Source organism: Talpa europaea (genome assembly GCF_964194135.1).
Source record: "Talpa europaea genome assembly, chromosome: 16".
Taxonomy (NCBI): Eukaryota; Metazoa; Chordata; class Mammalia; order Eulipotyphla; family Talpidae; genus Talpa; species Talpa europaea.
The window spans coordinates 37,190,155-37,211,759 of record NC_140084.1 but is presented as its reverse complement, the minus strand read 5'-3'; the positions used below and the strand labels follow the sequence as shown (position 1 = coordinate 37,211,759).

The window sequence follows — 21,605 nt, the reverse complement described above, 5'->3', positions numbered from 1 at the left end:
TAACAAGGTTGCTAAATTCCAAGAGGACAAACACGAGGCTGATGGTTAGTGTTAGAACTAGGTCTTCTTCCCAAAGCCTCTGCTAAGAGCTATTTCTCATGTTGGAGCCACAGAGGGACCCCCAGCACCATGAGGTGCTGCAGTTAAAGCTTCTGAGAATATCACAATGGCATGATCGAAAGGGTCATTTTTGGGCTATGACTTTTTTGTACATGTAAACTTTCAGAAAAGCTGAAGATACAAGGATGAGGGAGTTTGGTTTAGAGTCACAAAGTTCCAGACACCAGTCACAGATGCCTCTGCCCTATTCACTACACGTTCTTTTCAGAGAAACATGTTCAGTCGCTGAGTATTAAGCACTGTGGTTGAAGAAACGAGCTGCTCATCGCCATCCACCCCCCTTCTCAGTGTGAATCTCACGACTGAAGACAGGAAGGTTATCTCTGTTTCCTCTCACCAGGAAGTTACTTGGTGACCTGATGAATGGCATGGGCAAGGTAGCCCACGTTACCGGAGGTGACCCCTGCCACGGAGATGCGGCCATCCTTTGTCATGTAGATGGAGAATTCCTTGGTCAGCCGCTCTACCTGCAAAGAGAAGGCACTCAGGCACTGCCTGGGCAGGGTGGGGAGTCTCCCTAACCAGGCATAAGAGCAGAAGGACCCAAAAATAACAAAAGCTTTATTTTCTCCCTTAAACCCTATACTCAAATTTGGTGCGCTAGTTTAAAGTAGGAATAAAAAGCTATTTTCAAGTGGGATGATGAATTTTGAAGGATGAAGAGATGAAAAGATTTAGCATGGTGGAAACCCAGATGCAGAATCCAGCTATGGAGAAGCCACTGCTCCTTTCATAATTCAGTCTTCTGTTTGTTCTGGTGTGAAAAGTGAAGAATTAAAAAAAAAAAAAAACAAAATGAATGCTACATACTTTCTTTACCTGAAAAGTTTCTGAAATAATGTTTACAGGTAAGCGTGAATAGGTAGGTAACCCATGAGAAATTCTGGTTTGCAAGGACTGATCAGTCAGCTATGGGGGAGTCGGAGCCCACTCACCTGTTCAGGTTTTAGCCCTGTGAAACAAAACATGCCGATCTGGTCAGTGATGTGCTGCCAATTGTGGGAGGAGCCCTCCTTCTTGAGGTTGGACACCAGCTGAGTCCGCATGCTAATGATGCGATCGGCCATGCCTTTCACTTCTTGCAACCTGTAAAACAAAACAAAAGTCCTGTGATGCAGTGCTATTCTGGCCAAGCACTGGTAAGCCACTCCCACCATATGCCTTAACTACCCACTTGACTGAGTCATGTGCTGTCACTGGTCTAAAAAGAAAGCTATTTCATGGGTCTCCCTGGTGGCACAGGGGTTAAAGACAGCTCTATCAAGTGGTCACTAGCCACTGCAGCACAAGTTCAATCCCTGGCCAGCCAGGGAGCTGACTCACATGGCACAGCAGACCTCTCCTGTCTCGCCCATTGCTCCCCTAGCAATGTGTTTCATTAGATCCACCTGTTCTGTTCCCCAACTCTGTCTCTGGTGAATCCTCTCACCTCCTCCGTACCTCTGGCCTACACCCCAGTTCTTGTATGCATAAATAAATAAATCTTTAAGAAAAAGTTATTTCAGAACATTTTGTTATATATCAGAATACTATTTTAAAGAGTTTAAAACTATTTTATTGTATTTTTCTTAAAGATTTATTTATTTATTCATACAAGAGCTGGGGCACAAGCTAGAGATGTGGGGGGTGAGAGGATTCACCAGTGACAGAGCTGGGAACAGAACAGGCAGACCGACTGAAATACACTGCTGAGGGGAGCAGTGGGCGAGACAGGAGAGGTCTGCTGCACCATGTGGGCAGCTCTCTGGCCGGGGATTGAACTCGTGCTGCAGTGGCTGTGGACAGCTTCATAGGTTGCGTCTTAACCCCTTGCACCACCAGGGAGGCCCCTAAAACTATTTTAAACTATATTTAAAAGTTAAGATATACTTGTTAGTAAAAACAAATTAATGACTAAATCTTAGAAAGGTTAAGACTTGTCATCCTTATGCAGGGGACGGAGCTATGGATTAAAGAGTAAAATATGGCCTTATTTTTAACATGGACAGTAGAAACATTCTTGTTCATTCACAGGTAACATGCTGCACTGTGAATCTACCACTAGGCCAAGCCACGTGCTCAGTGCTGAGGAGAAAGAAGGACTGAGAGCTGGTTCTGGTCTTTAAAAGCGTACAGTCCAGAGTGGCAACAGACTTACATAAACAACCAACTATGGAACAAGGCAAGACAAGGTATGTAATAGCAGCACAGGACTTAGTGGGAGCCCAAGAGGAGGAGGTTAGTTCTATCTGCGGAACTGGAGAAGGCAATCCTCTCACTATACTGGCTTCCTTCCTTCTGGACAATCTTCCCTTTCCTCAGACTCTACCATTTGATATAGCTCAAATGCTGTGCAGTCCTCACTAGAATCAAGATTCCCCCTTTAGCTGGCATTTATCTCATCTTGTATAAGGTCCATCTTGCAGCAATGGTGTATGTGACTTGTTCACTAATTATGAAGTGCCCAAGGGTAAAGTTATTTTATCATCTAGTACTAAAGATGTATCATTTTTGCACATGTAAAATGTTTATATGCACATTAAAAAAATGAAGTCTTGACTACCATTAGGGAATATGAAAACACACACACAAAAAACTTTAAAATATTATATTAAAAAAAGTTACTATAATTCTAAATGACAAAAAGAAAACCAATCTATACAAATATATATAATAGTTTGTTAAATAGTGTATTACAACTGTGGATAATAGCAAGCAAAGGGAAAAAAGCTGAGTTATGGTCAACTTTTTCCCCTTCTCCCAAACTTTCTGGAATGTTCTCACACATTCACTTTGTAATGGGAAAAAAAATAATTTAAAAAATAATTTGTTTTGTTAAGTCTAGTAGTGGTCTGTCACACTGAAAAGAATTTTCCTGAACCTGACTTGCTATTTACTTCAGTGTTTGTAAGATTAATTTAAGGTAGAAAAATGGGCCTCCCTTGTGGCGCAAGGGGTTAAGATGCAGCACTATGAAGCTATCCGCAGCCACTGCAGCACGAATTGGATCCCTAGCCAGGAAGGTGACCCACATGGCACAAGGACCTCTCCTGTCTTGCCCGCTGCTCCCCTCAGCTGTGTATTTCAGTCAGTCTGCCTGTTCTGCTCCCCACTCTGTCTCTGGTGACACCTCTCACCCTCATACCTCTGGCCTGTACCCCAGTTCTTATATGCATAAATAAATAAATCTTAAAAAAATTAATTTAAGGTAGAAAAAACAATACTGGCACATGATGACTAGGTAAGCGGCAATATTTCTTACGAACAGCAGATTGAGCTTGTCAAGAAGCTGCTTAGAGATCTATTCCTGCAACTAAGCAGCTACCCAGAGATGAGAGGATGAGGAACTGCAATGTGTGGATCACGTTTGCCTCTTCAGGACAGGACCAATTTATTTATTTGAAAGTGACCACAAAATGCACACTCCCCTCTTCCTTCCACATATGGAATCTGCGATACTGTATTTCACCAGAGGCCAATCATAAGTGAGCTGTGAGGCATCAGTGGGGGGAAAGGCGGATGGCCAGAGTGGCAGTGTGCCTTTACCACTGTTTGCGAAGATCAGGGTTGGTCAGGATGGTGGAGGCAATCCGGGCCCCATTGAGAGGAGGGTTGGAGTACATGGGACGGATCAAGATCTTCAACTGTGACTCTACCCTTTTGGCTTCATCAGCATCTTTGCAGACCACTGTGAAGGCTCCTACACGTTCACCTGAAAAGACAAAATGGATCTTGTCTTCTAGTTCTTCTGTCCAAAATGTTAAGCAAATCATGATTAAAAATCCACATATTTAAATTGCCACATAAACTGTGGCATGTCATATGTTTCATCAGAAGTACTACAAAATATACTCTCGTAGATAAAAAGTTTTCAATCATCAGAATGGTGAACCAAGGAAAAATAGAAAGTCTGAGTACTCAGTTTGTTCAAAGGTCTATTTTTATTTTATCCATTTTACTGGCTCATTAATTAGTTGCTTTTTATTTAGAGAAGCCATAATCATTTTTATTTTGTTTTCTGGAAGAAATCAGGAATATTATAGAAAATGTAGCTAAAAATAATAGTTAGAATACACTAGACCAATTTTTCTTCTCTAGATAAAAAGGAACAAGGATTGAGAGACAGACAGACATGGGTGGAGGGAGACAGACAGACAGACATACACATCCCATCACCACCAAATCTTATACTTTTGTGGCATCCTCTGCCAGCACTTTTGCAAATTCCTCAGAACACACATCACTCTGGGTCTTTAGCTTACCATATAAGCCCATGTTCTTGGCATAGGACTGGCAGAGACAAACATTAATGCCCTGTTCGATGAAGTGGCGCACAGCCCAAGCATCCTTGTTACCATCACCACTGGCAAAGCCTTGGTAGGCCATGTCAAAGAAAGCAAATAGATTGTTTTTCTGGGAAAGAAAGAAAAGATGACCGAAGCTTTAGGTAGTCCTCTGATGATGTTCCAGATGGTTATTTGTGCTTATTGGGAGCATGTGTAATAACAACTCTTTCATCCTGATAGTGCTCTCTGAATGCACAAGGCTATAACATGAAAGTTTCCTCCTAATAATTGTGACTAGTGCCTTCTGACAGCTGACCCTGTGAATGATAATGGCAATGCCAAGGACAGTGGCAAGGACAGGTGGGGGCATGAAAAAGTGAATTAAAGGATGAACAAATAACCACTCACCAGGGCAAATGAGGAACCACTAGCAGCCTCCTGGGGTCTGTGGGTGCCTAGTATACAGGCAGCCAACGACAAGTTTTAGTAGAATTCCCTATATATTTACAAACTGCTCATATCATCAACTACAGAGCTGCTAACTAAGCAAGTGAGCTCTTTCCTTCATGGAACTTTCATGCAGGCTTAAGTTATCTAACTCTCACTTGCTAGGGCTTCACCCAAGTTAAGCTTCTAAGGCTGGTTACTAAATAGAAACTGACTGTCACCAGTCAGCTGACTTCCTTACCTTCACCACTGTTGCTATTTCTTTCCACTGCTCAGGACGAGGGTCCACTCCCGTGGGATTGTGGGCACAGGCATGCAGGAGAAGAACACTTTGCTGTGGCATTTTCTAAAGAGAAAACCACCAAGAGATTATTTTGGAGCTTTAAAGGAAAGAGTTGACCAGAAATGCCATAGGGTCACTATCATTTGATAAATAACAGAGATAAACTGAGGACTGGGAATTAGCTCATTCTCAGTATTTTAAATTAGACACTGAGGGCCTCCCCTGGTGGCGCAGCGGTTGAGCGCTGGGCTGCCAAGCTGCCCACAGCCTCTGCAGCGCCGGTTTGATCCCCGGCCACCCACGAGGGTCCCACATGGCATGACAGACCTCTCTTGCCGCGCCCGCTGCTCCCCTCAGCAGTGTATTTCTTCGTTAGCCTCCCTGTTCTGTTCCCCGCTCTGGTGAATTCTCTTACCCCCCTGCGCTTCTGACTGTACCCAGTGCTTGTATAAATAAATAAATCTTTATAAAAAGAAAAAGTTGCAAATAAATTGGGGTTTAATTTAAAAAAAAAAATTAGACACTGAGATCCAGCTGGGACACTCAAATCTCTGCAAATGTTCTTTTGCCCCCTCATCCTGCAAGCCACACTTACTGAAATGTCCTCCATAGCGCCCGTGAAGTCAAAGCCACAGGTCTTGGGCTCATAGTATCGATAGCCATGGAGCTGCATGCCGGCATCCCTGAAGATGGGTGTGTGATTTCCCCAGGATGGTTTGGGCAGAAAGACATCTCGGCTGAACTTAAAAAACCTTTGCTAAAAGATGGGATGAGAGGAAACGGAAAATGAAGAAAGGAGAAACAAAAAAAAGGTTGATGTAGTTTATTGAGAGGAGTTTTCTTATTAGAAATTCAGCTTGTTTTTATCACCGAAAGAGCAGTAGGTGGGCCTCCCCAGTGGTGCTGCGGGTTGAACACAGTGCTGTGAAGCTGTCTGCAGCCTCGGCAGCGAGGATATGATTGCCGGCCGGCCAGGGAGATTCCCACATGGCGCGGCAGACCTGTCCTGTCTCGCCCGCTGCTCCCCTCAGCAGTGTCTTTGGTCTGTCTGCCTGTTCTGCTCCCCGCTCTGTCTCTGGTGAACCCTCTCACCCTCCTGCGCCTCTGGTCTGTACCCCAGCTGTTGTATAAATAAAAAATCTTAAAAAAAAATTAAAAAAAAAAAGGAGCAGCAGGCAGTGCTGAATTCATGGTCTGACACAATGGCATGTAGACAACTACCTGTCTAGGCCTTACTTTCTTCATTTGAAAAATGGCATTAACCGAACTCCCTCATAAAGATTAAATGAGTTAAGATATAAAAGCTCCTAGTAACAGTATATGCTCATTAAATATTATATCTTCCTTGTAATTTTCTCTAAGTTCTTTCATTCCCAGTTTTCCCCAGCTCCATTTATTAGAGAACAGGCAATCTTCCAATTCTGTGACAAGGAAATACACTTCTAGGTCAGCAAACACAGATGCAATAGGAAACCCCATCATCTTCAACGGACAGGTGGTCTTAGAGATTTTCCCTAAGTTTCCAGACTTACCAGAAAACTGGCTCCAATCCTTAAGGCTCCAGTTCCAGAAATGGTCTGCACGGTGACATACTGAAGGGGAGACACCTATAGTCAGCAAGTGAGGTACAATGCTCTCAACAGGCCCACACCTTAGCAAAACTGGGGTCACACCCACAAAGAAGACCTCTTCATAGTTGGTATCTTTCTTTTTTAGAAGCTGAAGTGGATGTTCCAAATGAATATTTGGAAACAAGACAATTCAAATGTTTCATTTCCCCATTTGCTCACAGACAGCCTGACCTCACCATCTACTCCCCAAAGAGCTTTCTCTTCAGTTTCCAGCACCTCTGTAAAGAAATTAATTCCTTCCGGCTATTATTAGTATCACACTGTGTTACATGAGAAACTTTCAGGGCTCAAAAATTCCCCTCCCCCAATATGAAAAAGGAGTGTTATAGAGGGAAAAAAAGACACAAATAGTTACAACATTAAAAATTACTCTAGAATTATATAAAATTGATGATTTTCTGAACATCAAAGTTCCTTGAAAAGCAAGTTAACAAGTGTACATTAGGGTGATATTTTCACATTTTAAAGGTTGTCCTAAGTGGTCCCCTTTGAATTTTCAGAATGTGAAAATAATCCCCTTTTGGGTAATAGGAATATGCCCAAGAGAAACTGTTTCTTCAAACTGGTTAACTTAAGAGATGAGTAAGAAACCACAGCAGGCATAAATTGTTTTTTAAGGTATCACAGGAGTACAAGGTGCTACAAAACTTAAACCTATTTTCTGAACTAGGGTTAAGAGCAGTGGACTAAATGGTAGGGGGACTGACTTAACAAACTCTTTACTAAACTGTCTGCAAACTGGCAAGACAGAAATGAAAACTAGTAATTAATATTACTCTGGTAATATTAATGATTGTAATATTAATGATTCGCAAAAAGGCATAGCAACTCATAAAAGACAAGCTGCTGTTATTTTAAGAGGCCTATCTTATACTTGGGGTACAACTGGCTGAATGGAGCAAAATCACAAAAAAAAAATAGACGTTTTCGTGAGAGGTTAACAGGTGGGTGGATGATTATAGACACAGAAAACTAAATCACATTCACCCTGGGGTCGAGGTTGTATGCTTTCCTCTGTGTTAATGAACTAACCTGTGGACTAAGACCACAGGTTAGTAACTATGTATTTATTTATATACATTTAGTCTGGTCTTGGGGTGTGGGAGGAGAGATATATTGACTTTTTTTTGTAACTTTGTATGTTTTCCCCCAGAAAAATAAATATTAAACATACAAATGTTTTTACTAAAAAGTACATTTGTCTCAAAAGTAAGCCCAACACAAGTGAGCTGGCAGCCAGGAGCAGGCTGTTCAGAGGCAGGGAGCACCCTACCTACCCAATGCTGGCCTTGTACTGGTGCTGGGCTGGATCTGCAGTTTCACGCAGAGACCTCTTTGTAAAACGCGAATGTGCAGTGACTTTTAGTGTCATCTTTCTTCCACAATAAGAGGGTCCTTCCAGGAGACACCCAGGGGTTGCTTAGGCTCCCCTGCATGTTGCAACGACGCTCACTGACCTACGGGGAGGGCGGCATTGGTAGTGCCGCTGTTCCTGGCCCCGAGTCCACCTGGAGCTCTTTCCTGACCTTCTTCCATCTAAGCTGGAACTCAGTACATGAGGGCAGGGGCCAATTATAGACCTAAAACTTGGCACAGATGGCACTTCCAAAGCATATTCAAAGTAAAATCAACATAAGTGCACAGAGACTAGCAGCAAAAGCAGTGTCAGGTCCATCAGTCAAATTACGACTTCATTTTCAAAATTACTAGTACATTTTTGGAATTGGTGTTTTATAGATTCCTTAATTTGTCCCAATTTACTATCTAAAGAAGACATATTAGCAATAGTGTAGCTACCTCAAAACAATATTTTACAGCATTTCAAATTTGTTTAAGATGTTCAGTTTAAAAACAGACCCTGTATGATACCAGTCTGCTCCGCTTACCCGGCTACTTTTCAAAACTTCGTTGTTCTCACCCAGGGCGAGCTCTGCAGATGCCTTACAGAAGTCGGCCAGTCCTGCAATGGGCAGGTATTCTTTGTCCAGATTTTTTGATGCAATCTGGGCCTCCGCCTAGAAGGGAAAAAGCATCCATTTACTTTCTTCTCCCTGCCCAGAATTAGCCTGATTAATAGTTAATGGTCTATAAATTAAAATTTGCAAGTAAAGCCTTGTTTTTTATTTGAGAGTTAGTCCAAGGAAAAGGGTAAGTAGGACACTTGATATTTCATATCACAGAATAGAAGTATTTTTTATCATAGTATTTTGTGGGTGGGTACACAGTATCTCTGGGTTACCATTTAACATGAAATGGCTTTCTTGAAAAGCATCCAAGAGTCAGCGCTAAGTTCTACTCCTCCTACGCACTCTCAGGATTAAACATGACACTGTGCCTGTTTGATGGATAATCAGAGAAGTGCAATCTGGGAGAAGACCATGGAGTTAGTTCTACCTCTTATTTTTACAATCAAGGAGACTCTAGCCACGAAAGCTGAAGTGAGTCAAGCAGTCCCTGTCTGTTGGAGAAGGGGCAGCAAGAGAACTGACTGCCTTTTGATCAGCCAGCAGAACTCAGGAAGATGGAGGCTCCTTATTCCCTCCCCATGTAATGCACCTTATAGCCTTGCTCCTCGGAGAACACACTGTCAGGGTGGAGCCAAGGATACAGTCTTGAGAAAATGTGTTGTAATGCCCAATGCATTGCTCAGACCTATCTGGATGGCATGTGACTGAAGACAGTTAAAGCTGTTACTTAAATGTCTGCAAGGGGGCTGGGTGGGGCACATGCAGGAAACTCTTGTCTTGCAGCCACCCAAGACAGAGCTTCTTGAGTAAAAATTGCTACTGACCAATCTGGAGTGGCCTGCCTCTTTGGTCTTTTCTTCCCGCGTGTATGGGGGCTGGTTTCAGTGCAGATTTCAACTGGGGGCATTCTAGGGTTTTGACCCAGCAGTGCCAGAATTAGAACCCAGGTCTCTGAACTCCCTCTGGCATGTTCTGGGAGCTCCCTTCAGGTTATTTATCCCAATTAGACAGGAGATGGATGGCAAGCTCACCTTCCGGACGCTAGGGAGCACATAAGGCTTTCCATTATCATCCCGGTAAGCACCAACTCCCAGATTCATCTTTTTGCTATTGGTGTCTCTCTTAAAGGCTTCTGTGACTCCCAGGATGGGATCTGGGGGTCCCATCTCCACGTGGGTCCACCAGGAGCTGAAATGGGAAATACAAAGTATCAGTAACTATGGCTAGATTTCCATGGCCAGAGACATTGCAAATCTACCAAAAATCCACTACAACAAATGCCTGCATGTATACTTTGCATAGGACATACCAATAGACTCCATTCAACCAACAACGCACAAGTTTTCAAAGCATTGTGTAGGAAAGTGGAAAAGACCAATGATTTTCAAACAAATGCTATGAGAAACAGAAGGGTATGCTTAAATCATTGTATGTAGGATTTCAAGGTTGTCTGAACTTGACCTAAATTCCCAGCAATGAATATTTCAAGTAATTTGAATGGTAAAAAATGAAACTAGAGCAGCAAGGGCAACTGCAAGAAGATTATATAACCCTCAAAACGGGCTTGGGTTTTATCCTATTCCCAGATTTGTTAAGAGTACCATTTGGAATCTGCTGAAAATAGGTTTTGGGGCTCCACTTTGGAAATGCATAGAATTCCTAAAGAATTTTTTTTTCTGGGGGGCTGGGGAAAATGGCTGATCAGTTAAGGGGAGTAAAATGAATGGACTTGCATTTTTAGAGCTCATCTGGTGGTATGGTGAGGTACTGAATACAGTGGTAAGGGCAGATGCAGAAAGATCACTCAAGAATCTGGTTCTTTGTCTGGCAAGAGATAAAGCAAGGAGGGTAGCAAGTAGCGTGGGGGCAGTAGGGGTGGAGAGGAATGCAGAGAATTGTTGGGTATGTAGGTATTAAAACTAGCAGAACTGTTTATAACATCCTAATGATGCCCTCATTTTTGAGTTATGTTTGGTAGTGTTATTTTTATTTGTACTAGTTACGATTTTGCATTTAAGTATGATCTTTTTTTTTTTTTTTTAAAGATTTTATTTATTTATTTATACAAGCACTGGGTACAGTCAGAAGCGCGGGAAGGTGAGAGAATTCACCAGCGGGGAGCAGAATAGGCAGACTGACGAAGTACACTGCTGAGGGGAGCAGCGGGTGCTGCAGGAGAGGTCTGTGTGCCATTTGGGACCCTTGCCCGGTGGCCAGGGATTGAACCGGCCTTGCGGAAGCTGAGGGCAGCTTCACAGCCCAGCGCTCAACCACTGCGCCACCGGGGTGGCCCACATATGATCCTTTAACAGTCATAGAGAACATGACTGGTCAAGTGAAGTACAGAGCTGGGGATATATACCTCGTCTTTCCTTGGCTCCCAGTGAATGCCCAGAGGCAACAGAACTTTAACTCTCTCTAGCTTGTCCCCACCAACAACTGCTCTGGGGTTTGGCTTGTGGTCACTTATAAGCCCTACTCCCCTACCACACTTGTCCCAAGCAATGACTGAATTTGGGTAATGCTCTGACCATTCAGTGATCTCTGTAAAGTTTGCAGTAGAAATCTAGTTCTCTGTTCGATGAGAGATGACAGATAATCTGGTTTGTTGTCTTTTTGTCTTTATGGATTTGGAGCTAAAATTAAGAATGTTGTAAACTTTTTCTTTGGACCCATGAGGCTTTTCTTGCTGTTTACTCTTTGATCAGTGACTCATGTTGTCTATTTGAAGAGCTATATCCTCTCTATGAATCAGTAATTCAAAATAAGTGTTTTTTGTTTTACCTGAGTGTCTAAATCTGAAATGTTTTCCATCACAGGAGGGTACTAAAAATCATAAAAATTTCAAGGGTACTCTGTTCTGTTTGTGTTGTAGAGATTGAATTTCTAGCACTTTAAGTATGGTAGACTTACTATTTTCCCTCTAAAAAATATTTTTTCTTAAAAAAGTCAAATGTTGGGCCTCCCCGGTGGCGCAGCGGTTGAGCGCTGGGTTGCGAAGCTGCCCGCAGCTTCTGCAGCACCGGTTCGATCCCCGGCTGCTCCCCGGCCACCGGAGGAGGGTCCCACATGGCGCGCAGACCTCTCCTGCCGCCCGCTGCTCCCCTCAGCAGTGTACTTCGGTCCTTCTGCCTGCTCTGCTCCCTGCTCTGGCTCTGGTGAATTCTCTCACCCTCCCGCGCTTCTGACTGTACCCAGTGCTTGTATAAATAAATAAATAAATCTTAAAAAAAAAGAGACTGAAAAAAGTCAAATGTTTTAAAAATTCAAATATAAACATTTGATAAATAAAACTAGTTTAATTCTGATTTAATAAAAAGTTAAGTCTTTTATTTATTCATATTAAGTATAATACATGCATATACTCTAATATATGTGGGTTTGTTTTTCCTAAACTTACACTGGTTTACTTAGCAAATAAGCTAACATTACTCTTATACACTTTAAATGTTACTCCTACACGAAAAATGTAAATTTGTGTTTGAGTTATCATTCTGACAAATTTTTAATTTCAACAATTACATATTTTTTACTCCTTTAGTAATAGGTTTTATTTTTATTTATTTTTTTATTTTTTAAAAAGATTTATTTATTTATACAAGCACTGGGTACAGTCAGAAGCGAGGGAGGGCGAGCGAATTCACGAGTCAGAGCGGGGAACAGAGCAGGCAGAGTGATGAAAATACACTGCTGAGGGGAGCAGTGGGCGCAGCAAGAGAGGTCTGTTGTGCCATGTGGGACCCTCGCTGGTGGCCGGGGAGGTTTTACTTTTTAGAACAGCTTTACATTTACAGAAAATTGATAATACAGAATTTCCATATACTCACCCACCCCAACAATTTCCTTTTGTTAACATTTTACATTACAACTAGTAAACTAACATGGATACATTATCAAGTCTACAATTTATTCAGATTTCTTTAGTTTTGACTGTGTGTCCTATTCCTGTTCCAGGATCCCATCTGGACACCTCATTACCTTTGGCTGTCATGTCTCCTTAAACTCCTTTTGGCTCTGACAGCTCCATATATTTCTTGTTTTTGATGATCTTGACAGTTTGGGCAGTACTAGTCAGGCATACTGTGGGATCCTCTCCTGGAATTTTGTCTTATGTTTTCCTCATGATGAGATGAGATGGGGATAATGGGTTTTTGGAGAATGTTATATTTTGTAATATTGGCAACCTGAAGACAATTTTTAAGATCTTTAAGTAGCTTAAGTCTTGGAATAAATTATGAATTGATGGGTTTATCACTGGATACCCAGATAATTTCTAAAATAAGATATACTTTGATTACTAAGCATAATTCAAAGTATACTTTATTTTTATAAGCTTTAGGGTGGCTGTAACTAAGTTATTTTAGTGTGCACATTCTTTGTTGCCATTTTAAGGAGATCTAAAAAGAATGTGTGTATCACTTTAGAGGCTGTACTGTGTGTTCATGAGCTTTATGAGCCTGAGAAAATGCTGTGCAGCACTGAGAGCAATTCCCTTTCTCCTCAGTTTTGTCTATGAAATCGAAGTTACTTAAACTAAAAGTTCAAATCAATGAGTGGTTGAGACAACTAGTATCAACAGTAACATAAACACAACTGTGTATGAGCTTTTGTTTTTTGATGAACAAGAGTTGTTTGTTGAGTCCTAAAGCAGTGGTTCTCAACCATTTTGGTCTTTGTATCTCTTTATATTCTTCCAATTAAGAACCTGAAATGGCTTTTATTTAGGTGTGGCCTAACTACTAATATTCACTGTATTGTGGCAAGTGAATTTTCAATTTATTTTAATAACTAAGTCTGAAAATAAACTATGCAACATGTTAACATTTTAACAAAGTTTGCCCAGGCTTCCTTGGTTTAGTGATTAACAACTTCACCTACAATATGACAAGTTATCTTTACCTTCTATGTAATCTGCCTTGACACTTGAGATTCTGGGTTTTACGAGAACATTTCTCTCTGCTTTCTGTTGACTCTCTTATGTCCTTGATTAAGTATAGAATAAAACAAACAAAAAACTTTCACATATGAGCTAAGGTTGCTTATAATCATGCTATATGTTTACTTTTAAAGTTCTTTCGTTTCTTTTAAATAGGAATGAAATTATTTCTTAGGCACTCACAATCCTATCTTAATCAAGTGACCATATCATGTAACAACTTTTTTGATTTGGCCTTCTCAAAGTCTTTGATTTCCTTAATCAACCACTGAAAACCTGCTATGTGCTAACCTGGGTATAGAAAGAAGAGAAAAACATAATTCCTGCCCATCAGATTAAGTCCAGAGGGGTGACCTGTAGGGAATTACAAACAGTGCAGACAATGATGATGTACAGTGAAAAAGACTGACTCAAGACACAAAGAGTTCTGGAAGGCACAAGGAAAAGACCCATTTTTTTAAAGATTAATTTATTTATGCATACAAGAACTGGGGTACAGGCCAGAGGTGCGGGAGGTGAGAGGATTCACCAGAGGCAGAGTGGGGAGCAGAATAGGCAGACCTACTGAAATATACTGCTGAGGGGAGCAGTGGGCGAGACAGGAGAGGTCTGTGGGTCACCTCCTTGGCTGGGGATCAAACTTGTGCTGCAATGGCTGCCTACAGCTTCATAATACTGACACTTAACCCCCTGTGCTACCAGGGAGACCCCACAAGGAAAAGACCTATTAATATTCCTGGGAAGGGGAGGGAAGAATAGGCTTAGGAATGTTTCCAGGAGGAAGTGACCTATGAGAATAAAGTCAAGGTGAAAAAGAGTGGGTGGGACAGGTGCTGTAGAATCAAGAAGTTAGGGAAGCAAGGTTCCAAATTATTGAGGTGACACAGTCCAAATTCTCTTAGTGATCATTTCTCCAGTCTCAACCAATCAAATGTTTTAGCTCAGCACAACTGAAGTTCTCAGTGCTTATCTGCTGATAAGCTCAGCGACCTGTTCCATTAGAATTTCTTTCCTGGGTCTCCCTGGTGGCACAGGGGTTAAGAAACAACCTATGAAAGCAATCCGCGGCCATTGCAGCAAGAGTTTGGTTCCTGGCCGGGCAGGGAGAAACCCACATGGCGGGACAGACCTCTCCTGTCTCGCCTGTTACTCCCCTCAGCAGTGTACTTCAGTCTATCTGCCTGTTCTGTTCCCCACTCTGTCTCTGGTGAATCCTCTCACCCCCTGCATCTCTGGCCTGCCCAATTCTCGTATAAAATAAAAATAAATCTTAAAAAAAAAAAAAAAAAGAATTTCTTTCCTAACAATGGTTCTCTGGTTGAACTTGTGGTGAGTCAGCACTCAAACACCTCTGTGTGCCATGAGGGGAGCATTGCTTCAACGGCTGGGTGGCTGGTTGGCCTCAGCAGCAGAGTGAAATTTATGCTCTTTTGACAAGCTGAAACTTATCTCAGTAGCTATAATACTTTCATTCTGTTATTAAAGGGTGGATTATTCTGCTTTTGGATTTCTTAGGCTTTTCTTTGAATAGCTCACAGTGGGCAATGTCAATAGTGGGCAAGATGTGTGAATTCAGGTAACACCTACCTGCGTGTGAACACAGCTAGGCCATTAAACACCTATGTTTCGTCTTTTCTTATCTGTAAAATGGGGGCATAATAGTACTTATCTCACAAGGTTGTTATAATGGTGAAAGGGGTCATAAAATACAAAACATTTGCAATAAAATCTGGCTCAGAGTGTGTGCTTGATTCAGTAGTAGCTATCACTTTCACTACATTACCATTAGACTTTTACTTAAGGCAAGCATGTAGCAAGCAGAGTCACAGCTTTTCAATTATTATCACTTAGTTTTTTTTCTAGAGCCCCAGGAGACATTATCATTATCACCCTCTCCCCTCCTAGCTCTATTACCAGGACTCAAAATCCCTCTTCTCCTTTTTCCTTGTTTAGGCTGCCTAGGCATAGCAAGAAACAAATATCTTGAAACAACTTGTGGACCTGGCCTGGAGGAAGCTTTTGTTATTTTCTACCCACAGTTCAGACCCTGAAAACATGTAGCCACTTGCTTATGTACAACACTGTCATTAACTGATGAAAGAAAGAAATACTTTTGAGTTTCAAGGACATTATCATAGAAAATTTCTAGTAAGCAGTTTTCATTTTAAAAAGATGGTTCTCTCTCCAGGGCCTTCACTCAGAGATCACAAAAGCACAGCCTTTAACCCAACGGACAGAAGGCACCATTCTTGTAAAATGGTATGAAAAGTACTTATCTGTGAAGTTTTTTAAAAAATTCATCTAGCACCCAAAGGACACAAAAACATTGATTCAAAAGAATACTTGTACCCCTATGTTTATTGCAGCACTATTTATAATGGGTAAAATCTGGAAGCAACCCAAAGGCCCCAAAATAGATGACTGGATCAACAAGATGTGGTGTGTGTGTGTACACACACACACACACACACACACACAATGGAATACTATTCAGCAATCGAAAAGACAAACTCATGCCATTCGTAGCGACATGGATGGAGCTAGAAGGAATTATGTTCAGTGAAAAAAGCCAGAAGGAAAATGAAAAATATCAGATGGTTTTACTTATAGGAGGAATATAGGGGACCCAAACAAGAGATCAGGGGGAAAAATAGCTATATTAAACATAACAAAAAACAAAATAAAAAAAAAAAACAAACAGATAATTATAAACCAGAGACATCCTGCAGGGGAGGAGGAGGGAGAGGGGTCAGAGGGAGGAGCACAAGGGACTGAGGTGATGGTGCACGGGTGCATTGGGGAAGGGAATTCTATGGGGACTACACCTGGGGGTGGGGAGAGAAAGCAAACATTGTTTAAAAATGAACAACAATGTAAAAAATATATAAATGAAAAAAACAAAAAAATTCATCTAGCATAGAAATTTTCTCAGAAATGATTAGCCCTGAATTTTCTGTTAGAGAAAGACATCTGGATGAAAATTGTAGCTTTTAAGACTTGTAAAAAGCAATCTGAAAAGAGTGAGTCTCAATACAAATATAGGAGCAGGCAACTCAATTTGATCAACTCTGTATCAGTCATGTTCTGAGCCTCTATGTTCTTCTTTACTCAATTCCTTAAAAAAAAAAAACAAAACCAGTCAACACTGTACCCCCATAGAAAGAACTCTAATTTTTTTTAGGACTAGTACAAGACGAAAACGAGTATTCTAAGGACAATATTGATGCTGATCGGTAACCTACAAAGAGATTCCTATCTATGCACTTTGGACTTAAGTTCAAAGCCTCACCATTGAGCAATACTAACTATCCAACCAAAATAGGTACAAAGTATTCAGATAAGCATTTCCAAATTAAATGCCTTCAAAATTTCCCAGGAGCCTACCTAGTGCTTTATGTAGCTTTAAAAATGCTTTCCCTCACATTCTTGTTTTAAAATAACAAGAGATGTTAACTTGCACATCATTAGAGAGCTAAAAACAGCAAAGACAATACTACAATTTTGATCTTCTAGTTACTGGTTGTATCACTATTGTACACTGCCCTTCTAAAGCACCTCATGATAATCCTTCAGTTATTGCCCTAAAAATTACTCAGAAACAATTAAGAACCATATCATGATAAATCAGAATACACCTATCTATTTTTATTTCTCATGTCACTAGGCTTTTATAGCACTGGTAAGTAAGAAAAGATTAAATGTCCAGTGCTTTGCTTTAAAAAATGCAGCTAAATAAAACACTTGAACTTAATTCTATAAATGACCTAAGAGGGAAAAATTAAGTATTTAATAGGATAAAATAAAAATAGTTATTTCTTCAGAATACAACTCTGAAGGTTTTGGTGTATTAGGATGAGGCTTTTTTAAAAAGAGAAACTTAAATGGATTGAGTATATTTTAAATGTTTTCCACTTTTACATTTGGCTTCAGAAAAAAACGTAACTAAAGAAACCACTCTTACAGCTGGCTTGTTGAGTAGCAGGAGTGAAGGTCTTGCTGTCTGAACAGTGAACAATCATGGCCAGCTATGGCATCGGGCTCTATCACCCCATCACACAACATAGTTTAAATTTGAACATTATCTCCTTAACAGCAGGTGCACAAAAATCTTAAGATTTTTTTTTTTTTGGTACGCATTTTGCACCATGTTGGTTCCCCTATGTATTTAGGCTTTGATTCAAAATACAACTGTAAAATATTTGTTTCTCTTGCTTCAATTTTAAAATCCAGGTTTAAAATAAAAACATTCAACTTTATAGACTTGCCAGGCACTACGTGCTCTGATGTAACAGTGAACAAAGTGGGTAAGGTCTCAGCTCTCATGGAACTTACTTCTAATGGAGGAAAAACAGAAAAGTAAAATGAGTCAGGCTTTCAAACGGGATGACTAAAAGGTCACACCCATAGGGAATTTCACCAAGCACTGTAAGTAGAGCTGTAGGCTACTAAGTCAAATCTGTAAAAGAGGTTACTTTAACAACGGTGAAAAAGGGCCTCACTGGTGGTGCAGGGGTTAAAGACACAGCGCTGTCAAGCTATTGCCAGCCCCAGTCAGGAAGCTGACCCACAGGGCACAGCAGATCTCTCCTGTCTTGCACGCTGCTCCCTTCAGCGGGTATTTCAGTAGATCTGCCTGTTCTGTTCCCCACTCTGTCTCTGGTGAATCCCCTCACCCCCCACACCTCTGCCCTACACCCCAATTCTTGTATGCATAAATCTTTAAAAAAAAAAAGGTGAAAAACTTCCTCTTGCTCATTGTTTTAGGCACCCCTTCCTGTTCTCCAAATTTGCTACATAAACGATAACCTCTCTTTAATTCTGCTCCACTGAAATAGCTGTCTTAAAGAGCATGTCTTGACAGTAGGCCAAGAGGAACCAAATCAGGGAGAAATCAAAGCTCAAAAGCCTGGGTAAAACTGCACACCAAGAGCGTGGGGCTCTGGAAGGACATTCTGTCCTGCTGGCTTAAAGACATCGTATATCCTTTTACCCTTTTAAACGAAAGGCCAAGGCACCTCTCAGAGGCCAAGGGGTTGCTGCTTGTAGCTAATATCTGTGGGGTGGTTTGGAGCCCCGGTTCCTTGAGTGAATGAAAAATCCAAGCTCAGGTCTCCACCAGGAAGGAATTACTAACTTCTCTCATGCCCTGTCCTTTTCTCCGAAACACTTATCACGCTGTTGGAAACGACACACTTGTGACTTTTTTTGAGTGGCAACTGTTCCTCCCTCAGGCTAGTTCACCGCTGTGTCTATCAGCGTTTGGTCCAGTGCCTGGCGCAGAGACTGTGGTGACGAAATACAACTAAATGAAACAGCACGGGGGGATGGAGAGGAAGAACGGCGCCTTCCTCTTACGGGCTTAAAATAAAAAGAGGTGCATTACACCCCGGCGCTTTTCCATTCTGAGGCCAAGCAGCGTAGTTGGGGAGGTGGTGGGGGGGGTAAGACCGGGACGAGGAAGATGCCGGGCGCCAAGGTCACGGGATGCTGAGAGCAAACCCCGGCCCGAAAGCGAGAGTCACGGGCGGCTTCCTCCGGGGCGCTTCCTTCCGCGGGGCAAATGGCAGCCGGGCGCCGCCCAGCCAACCCCCGTCGGGCCAGCGGGACCACGACAGGTGTGTCCCGCCGCCCCCCAGGGCAGCTGGTCAAGGGCACTCGCGCCCCGGGCGCCTCAGCCAATGGGCGCGAGGCAGCCTCGCCGCCTCAGCCAATGGGCGCCAGACCCGCGGGGCGCCGCAGCCCGCGTACTCACCCCGCGCCCCCCGCCCCCACGGCGCACAACCTGCGTCTCATGACCCCCCCCACCCTGGAAAGGGAGTCCGGGTGCCCGGGAGGGCCACACTTCCTAACCTAGGAGAACGCGTTGGCCCGCCCTCCCGCGGTCCTCAGGGCAGGGGACCGGAGGGATGTAGGACCGCGGGGGGTCGCTGGTGAGGGGGGGCAGGTTCGTGAGGCGAAGGCGCCTAACCCCAGGGAACCCTCACCCCCGTGAGGCCCCGCGAAGCCAGGAAGGCGTGTGTGTCCGTGCGGGGGGGTGTAGGTGTCCCGGGACCCCCGCAGCCCGGCGGGGCAGGCCCGTCGTCCCGGGTCTCTTCCCCATCTCCCCGGTTACCTGGCTCTGGCAGAAGCCACGGCGGCGAGGCCCGGGTGGAAGGCGGCGGCCACCCCGGACAGGACGCGACCCGAGTGCAGCAGGGCCATGGCGGGCGGCGAGAGGGCAGTGGGGAGCTGCGGGACGGAGCGGAGGGCCGGCGGGCGCAGACACCGAGCCGCGGGTTCCTGCTGAAGGTAAGGACAGCGACTCGCCGGCCGAGGCTAGAGCGCCCCGGCCCGCGCCGCGTCACAGCGCACCCTGGCGGCCGGCGCGGGGCCCGCCGAGCAGTGGGGCGCGTGGGCCCGCCCCGGAGGCCGCCCCGAGGGACTGGGACCGTGTTGGTCGCGGTTCGTAGCGTTTGGCTGGTCTCGTTCCTTTAATTACTACGGGCCGGGCCGCCCTGGTGGCGCAAGGGGTTAAGATGCAACCTGTGAAGCTATTAGCACCCACTCTAGCACAAGTTCGAGCCCCGGCCTAGGCAGGGAGCTACCCACATGGCGCGGCAGACCTCTCCTCTCCCGCCCGCTGCTCCCCTCGGCAATGTATTTCAGTCAGTCTGCCTGTTCTGCTCCCCACTCTGTTTCTGGTGGATCCTCTCACACCCCTTACCTCTGTCCTGTACCTCAGTTCTTGTATGCTGAAATAAAATAACTTAAATAACATAAATAACTCTTTAAAAAAGAGTTTAAAAAACATAATTACTACCGACCGGTCACAAGAGGTAGCCACCATGGTGACGGCTTGGAAACTGGAGACATGTGGGCTGATGGAATGTGAAGGGATTGGCCCAACACCATCAGCCAGTACCAGTGTGGCCAGCCCCAAACCTTCAGTCTCTGTTGCTCTGTGGTCAGGCCACTCCACTGTCTTCCTGAATGTTTCTTTATCGCTGTTAAGGAGCAGATACCATGCCTATCTCTGGGGGCATCTGTGAGGATTAAGTGAGATTAGCCGATCATGACTAAAAACAGGGTCTGGTTGACCAAGCACAAAGTTACCCATGGTTGTTAATGATAAAATTTGTGCTTGTCAAACCCTTACAGTTATGTGTGGAAGAGAATTCCTTTAAAAGGAAAAAGCTAATGCATTTGAGATACTAGAAGCTGCAAGAGTCAAATAAGCGCTCTAGAAAATGGCAGCTTCACTGACTGTCTTTTTTATTTTTTAAAGATTTATTTATTTTATACAAGAACTGGGGTACAGGTCAGAAGCTCAAGAGGGTGAGAGGATTCACCAGAGCCAGAGCGGGGAGCAGAACTGGCAGACAGACTGAAGACACTGCCGAGGGGAGCAGCGGGTGAGGCAGGAGAGGTCTGCCAAACCATGTGGGGTTCTCCCTGGCTGGTGGGGAATCGAACCGGCACTGCAGAGGCTGCAGACAGCTTCGCAGTGCGACGCTCAACCGCTGTGCCACTGGGGAGGCCCTTCACTGACTGTCTTGAAAACCCCAGTCACACCATGCGCCTTGCCAATTTAATTTATCCTCTGTGCTGTGGCATTTCTTGGATTCTTTTAGAGACCCACCTAGCGTCACCTTCTAGAACCTTCTGTGCCTAGCTCTACTTTCTGTCTCAGGCTCTTTTGTTTTCTCTCTGATCTCAACCTGTGCTCCCTCTTCTGTTCCAGCGCTGTGTTGGTTTTCTGCGGCTGCCATAACAAATTGCCACAAACTGGAGTAAGAATGGGTTATGTCTAATAGTGAGATGGTCCTGAGTCTCAGAGAAGTCCATTCCTCACCATACTCAAATCTCACCATCATTGGTATTATTATTTAAAAAATTACCTTGACCACTACTGGAAACTCTGGAGTTATGAAAGCTGCCTGGAATTGAGCTGTTGGTCACCATGGGTCAGTAAAGACA

At 43.4% G+C, this 21,605-nt stretch overlaps 1 protein-coding gene across 2 annotated transcripts; it reads right to left on the bottom strand.

Moving 5' to 3' along the window:
- Positions 1-464: 464 nt before the first annotated feature.
- On the bottom strand, positions 465-20,101 carry GOT2 (glutamic-oxaloacetic transaminase 2; the record flags this gene model as incomplete). Of its 2 annotated transcripts, XM_084257464.1 has the most annotated exons (10): positions 465-587; positions 1,056-1,206; positions 3,646-3,811; positions 4,362-4,512; positions 5,074-5,178; positions 5,711-5,872; positions 6,648-6,707; positions 8,633-8,761; positions 9,745-9,901; positions 19,762-20,101. In XM_084257464.1, 10 exons carry the CDS (start codon positions 19,848-19,850, stop codon positions 465-467), a joined length of 1,293 nt encoding a protein of 430 aa, XP_084113590.1. The 2 variants fall into 2 exon arrangements, with proteins under 2 accessions (XP_084113590.1, XP_084113589.1); XM_084257463.1 differs by lacking the exon at positions 8,633-8,761 and having other exon boundaries at positions 19,762-19,850.
- Positions 20,102-21,605: the final 1,504 nt, after the last annotated feature.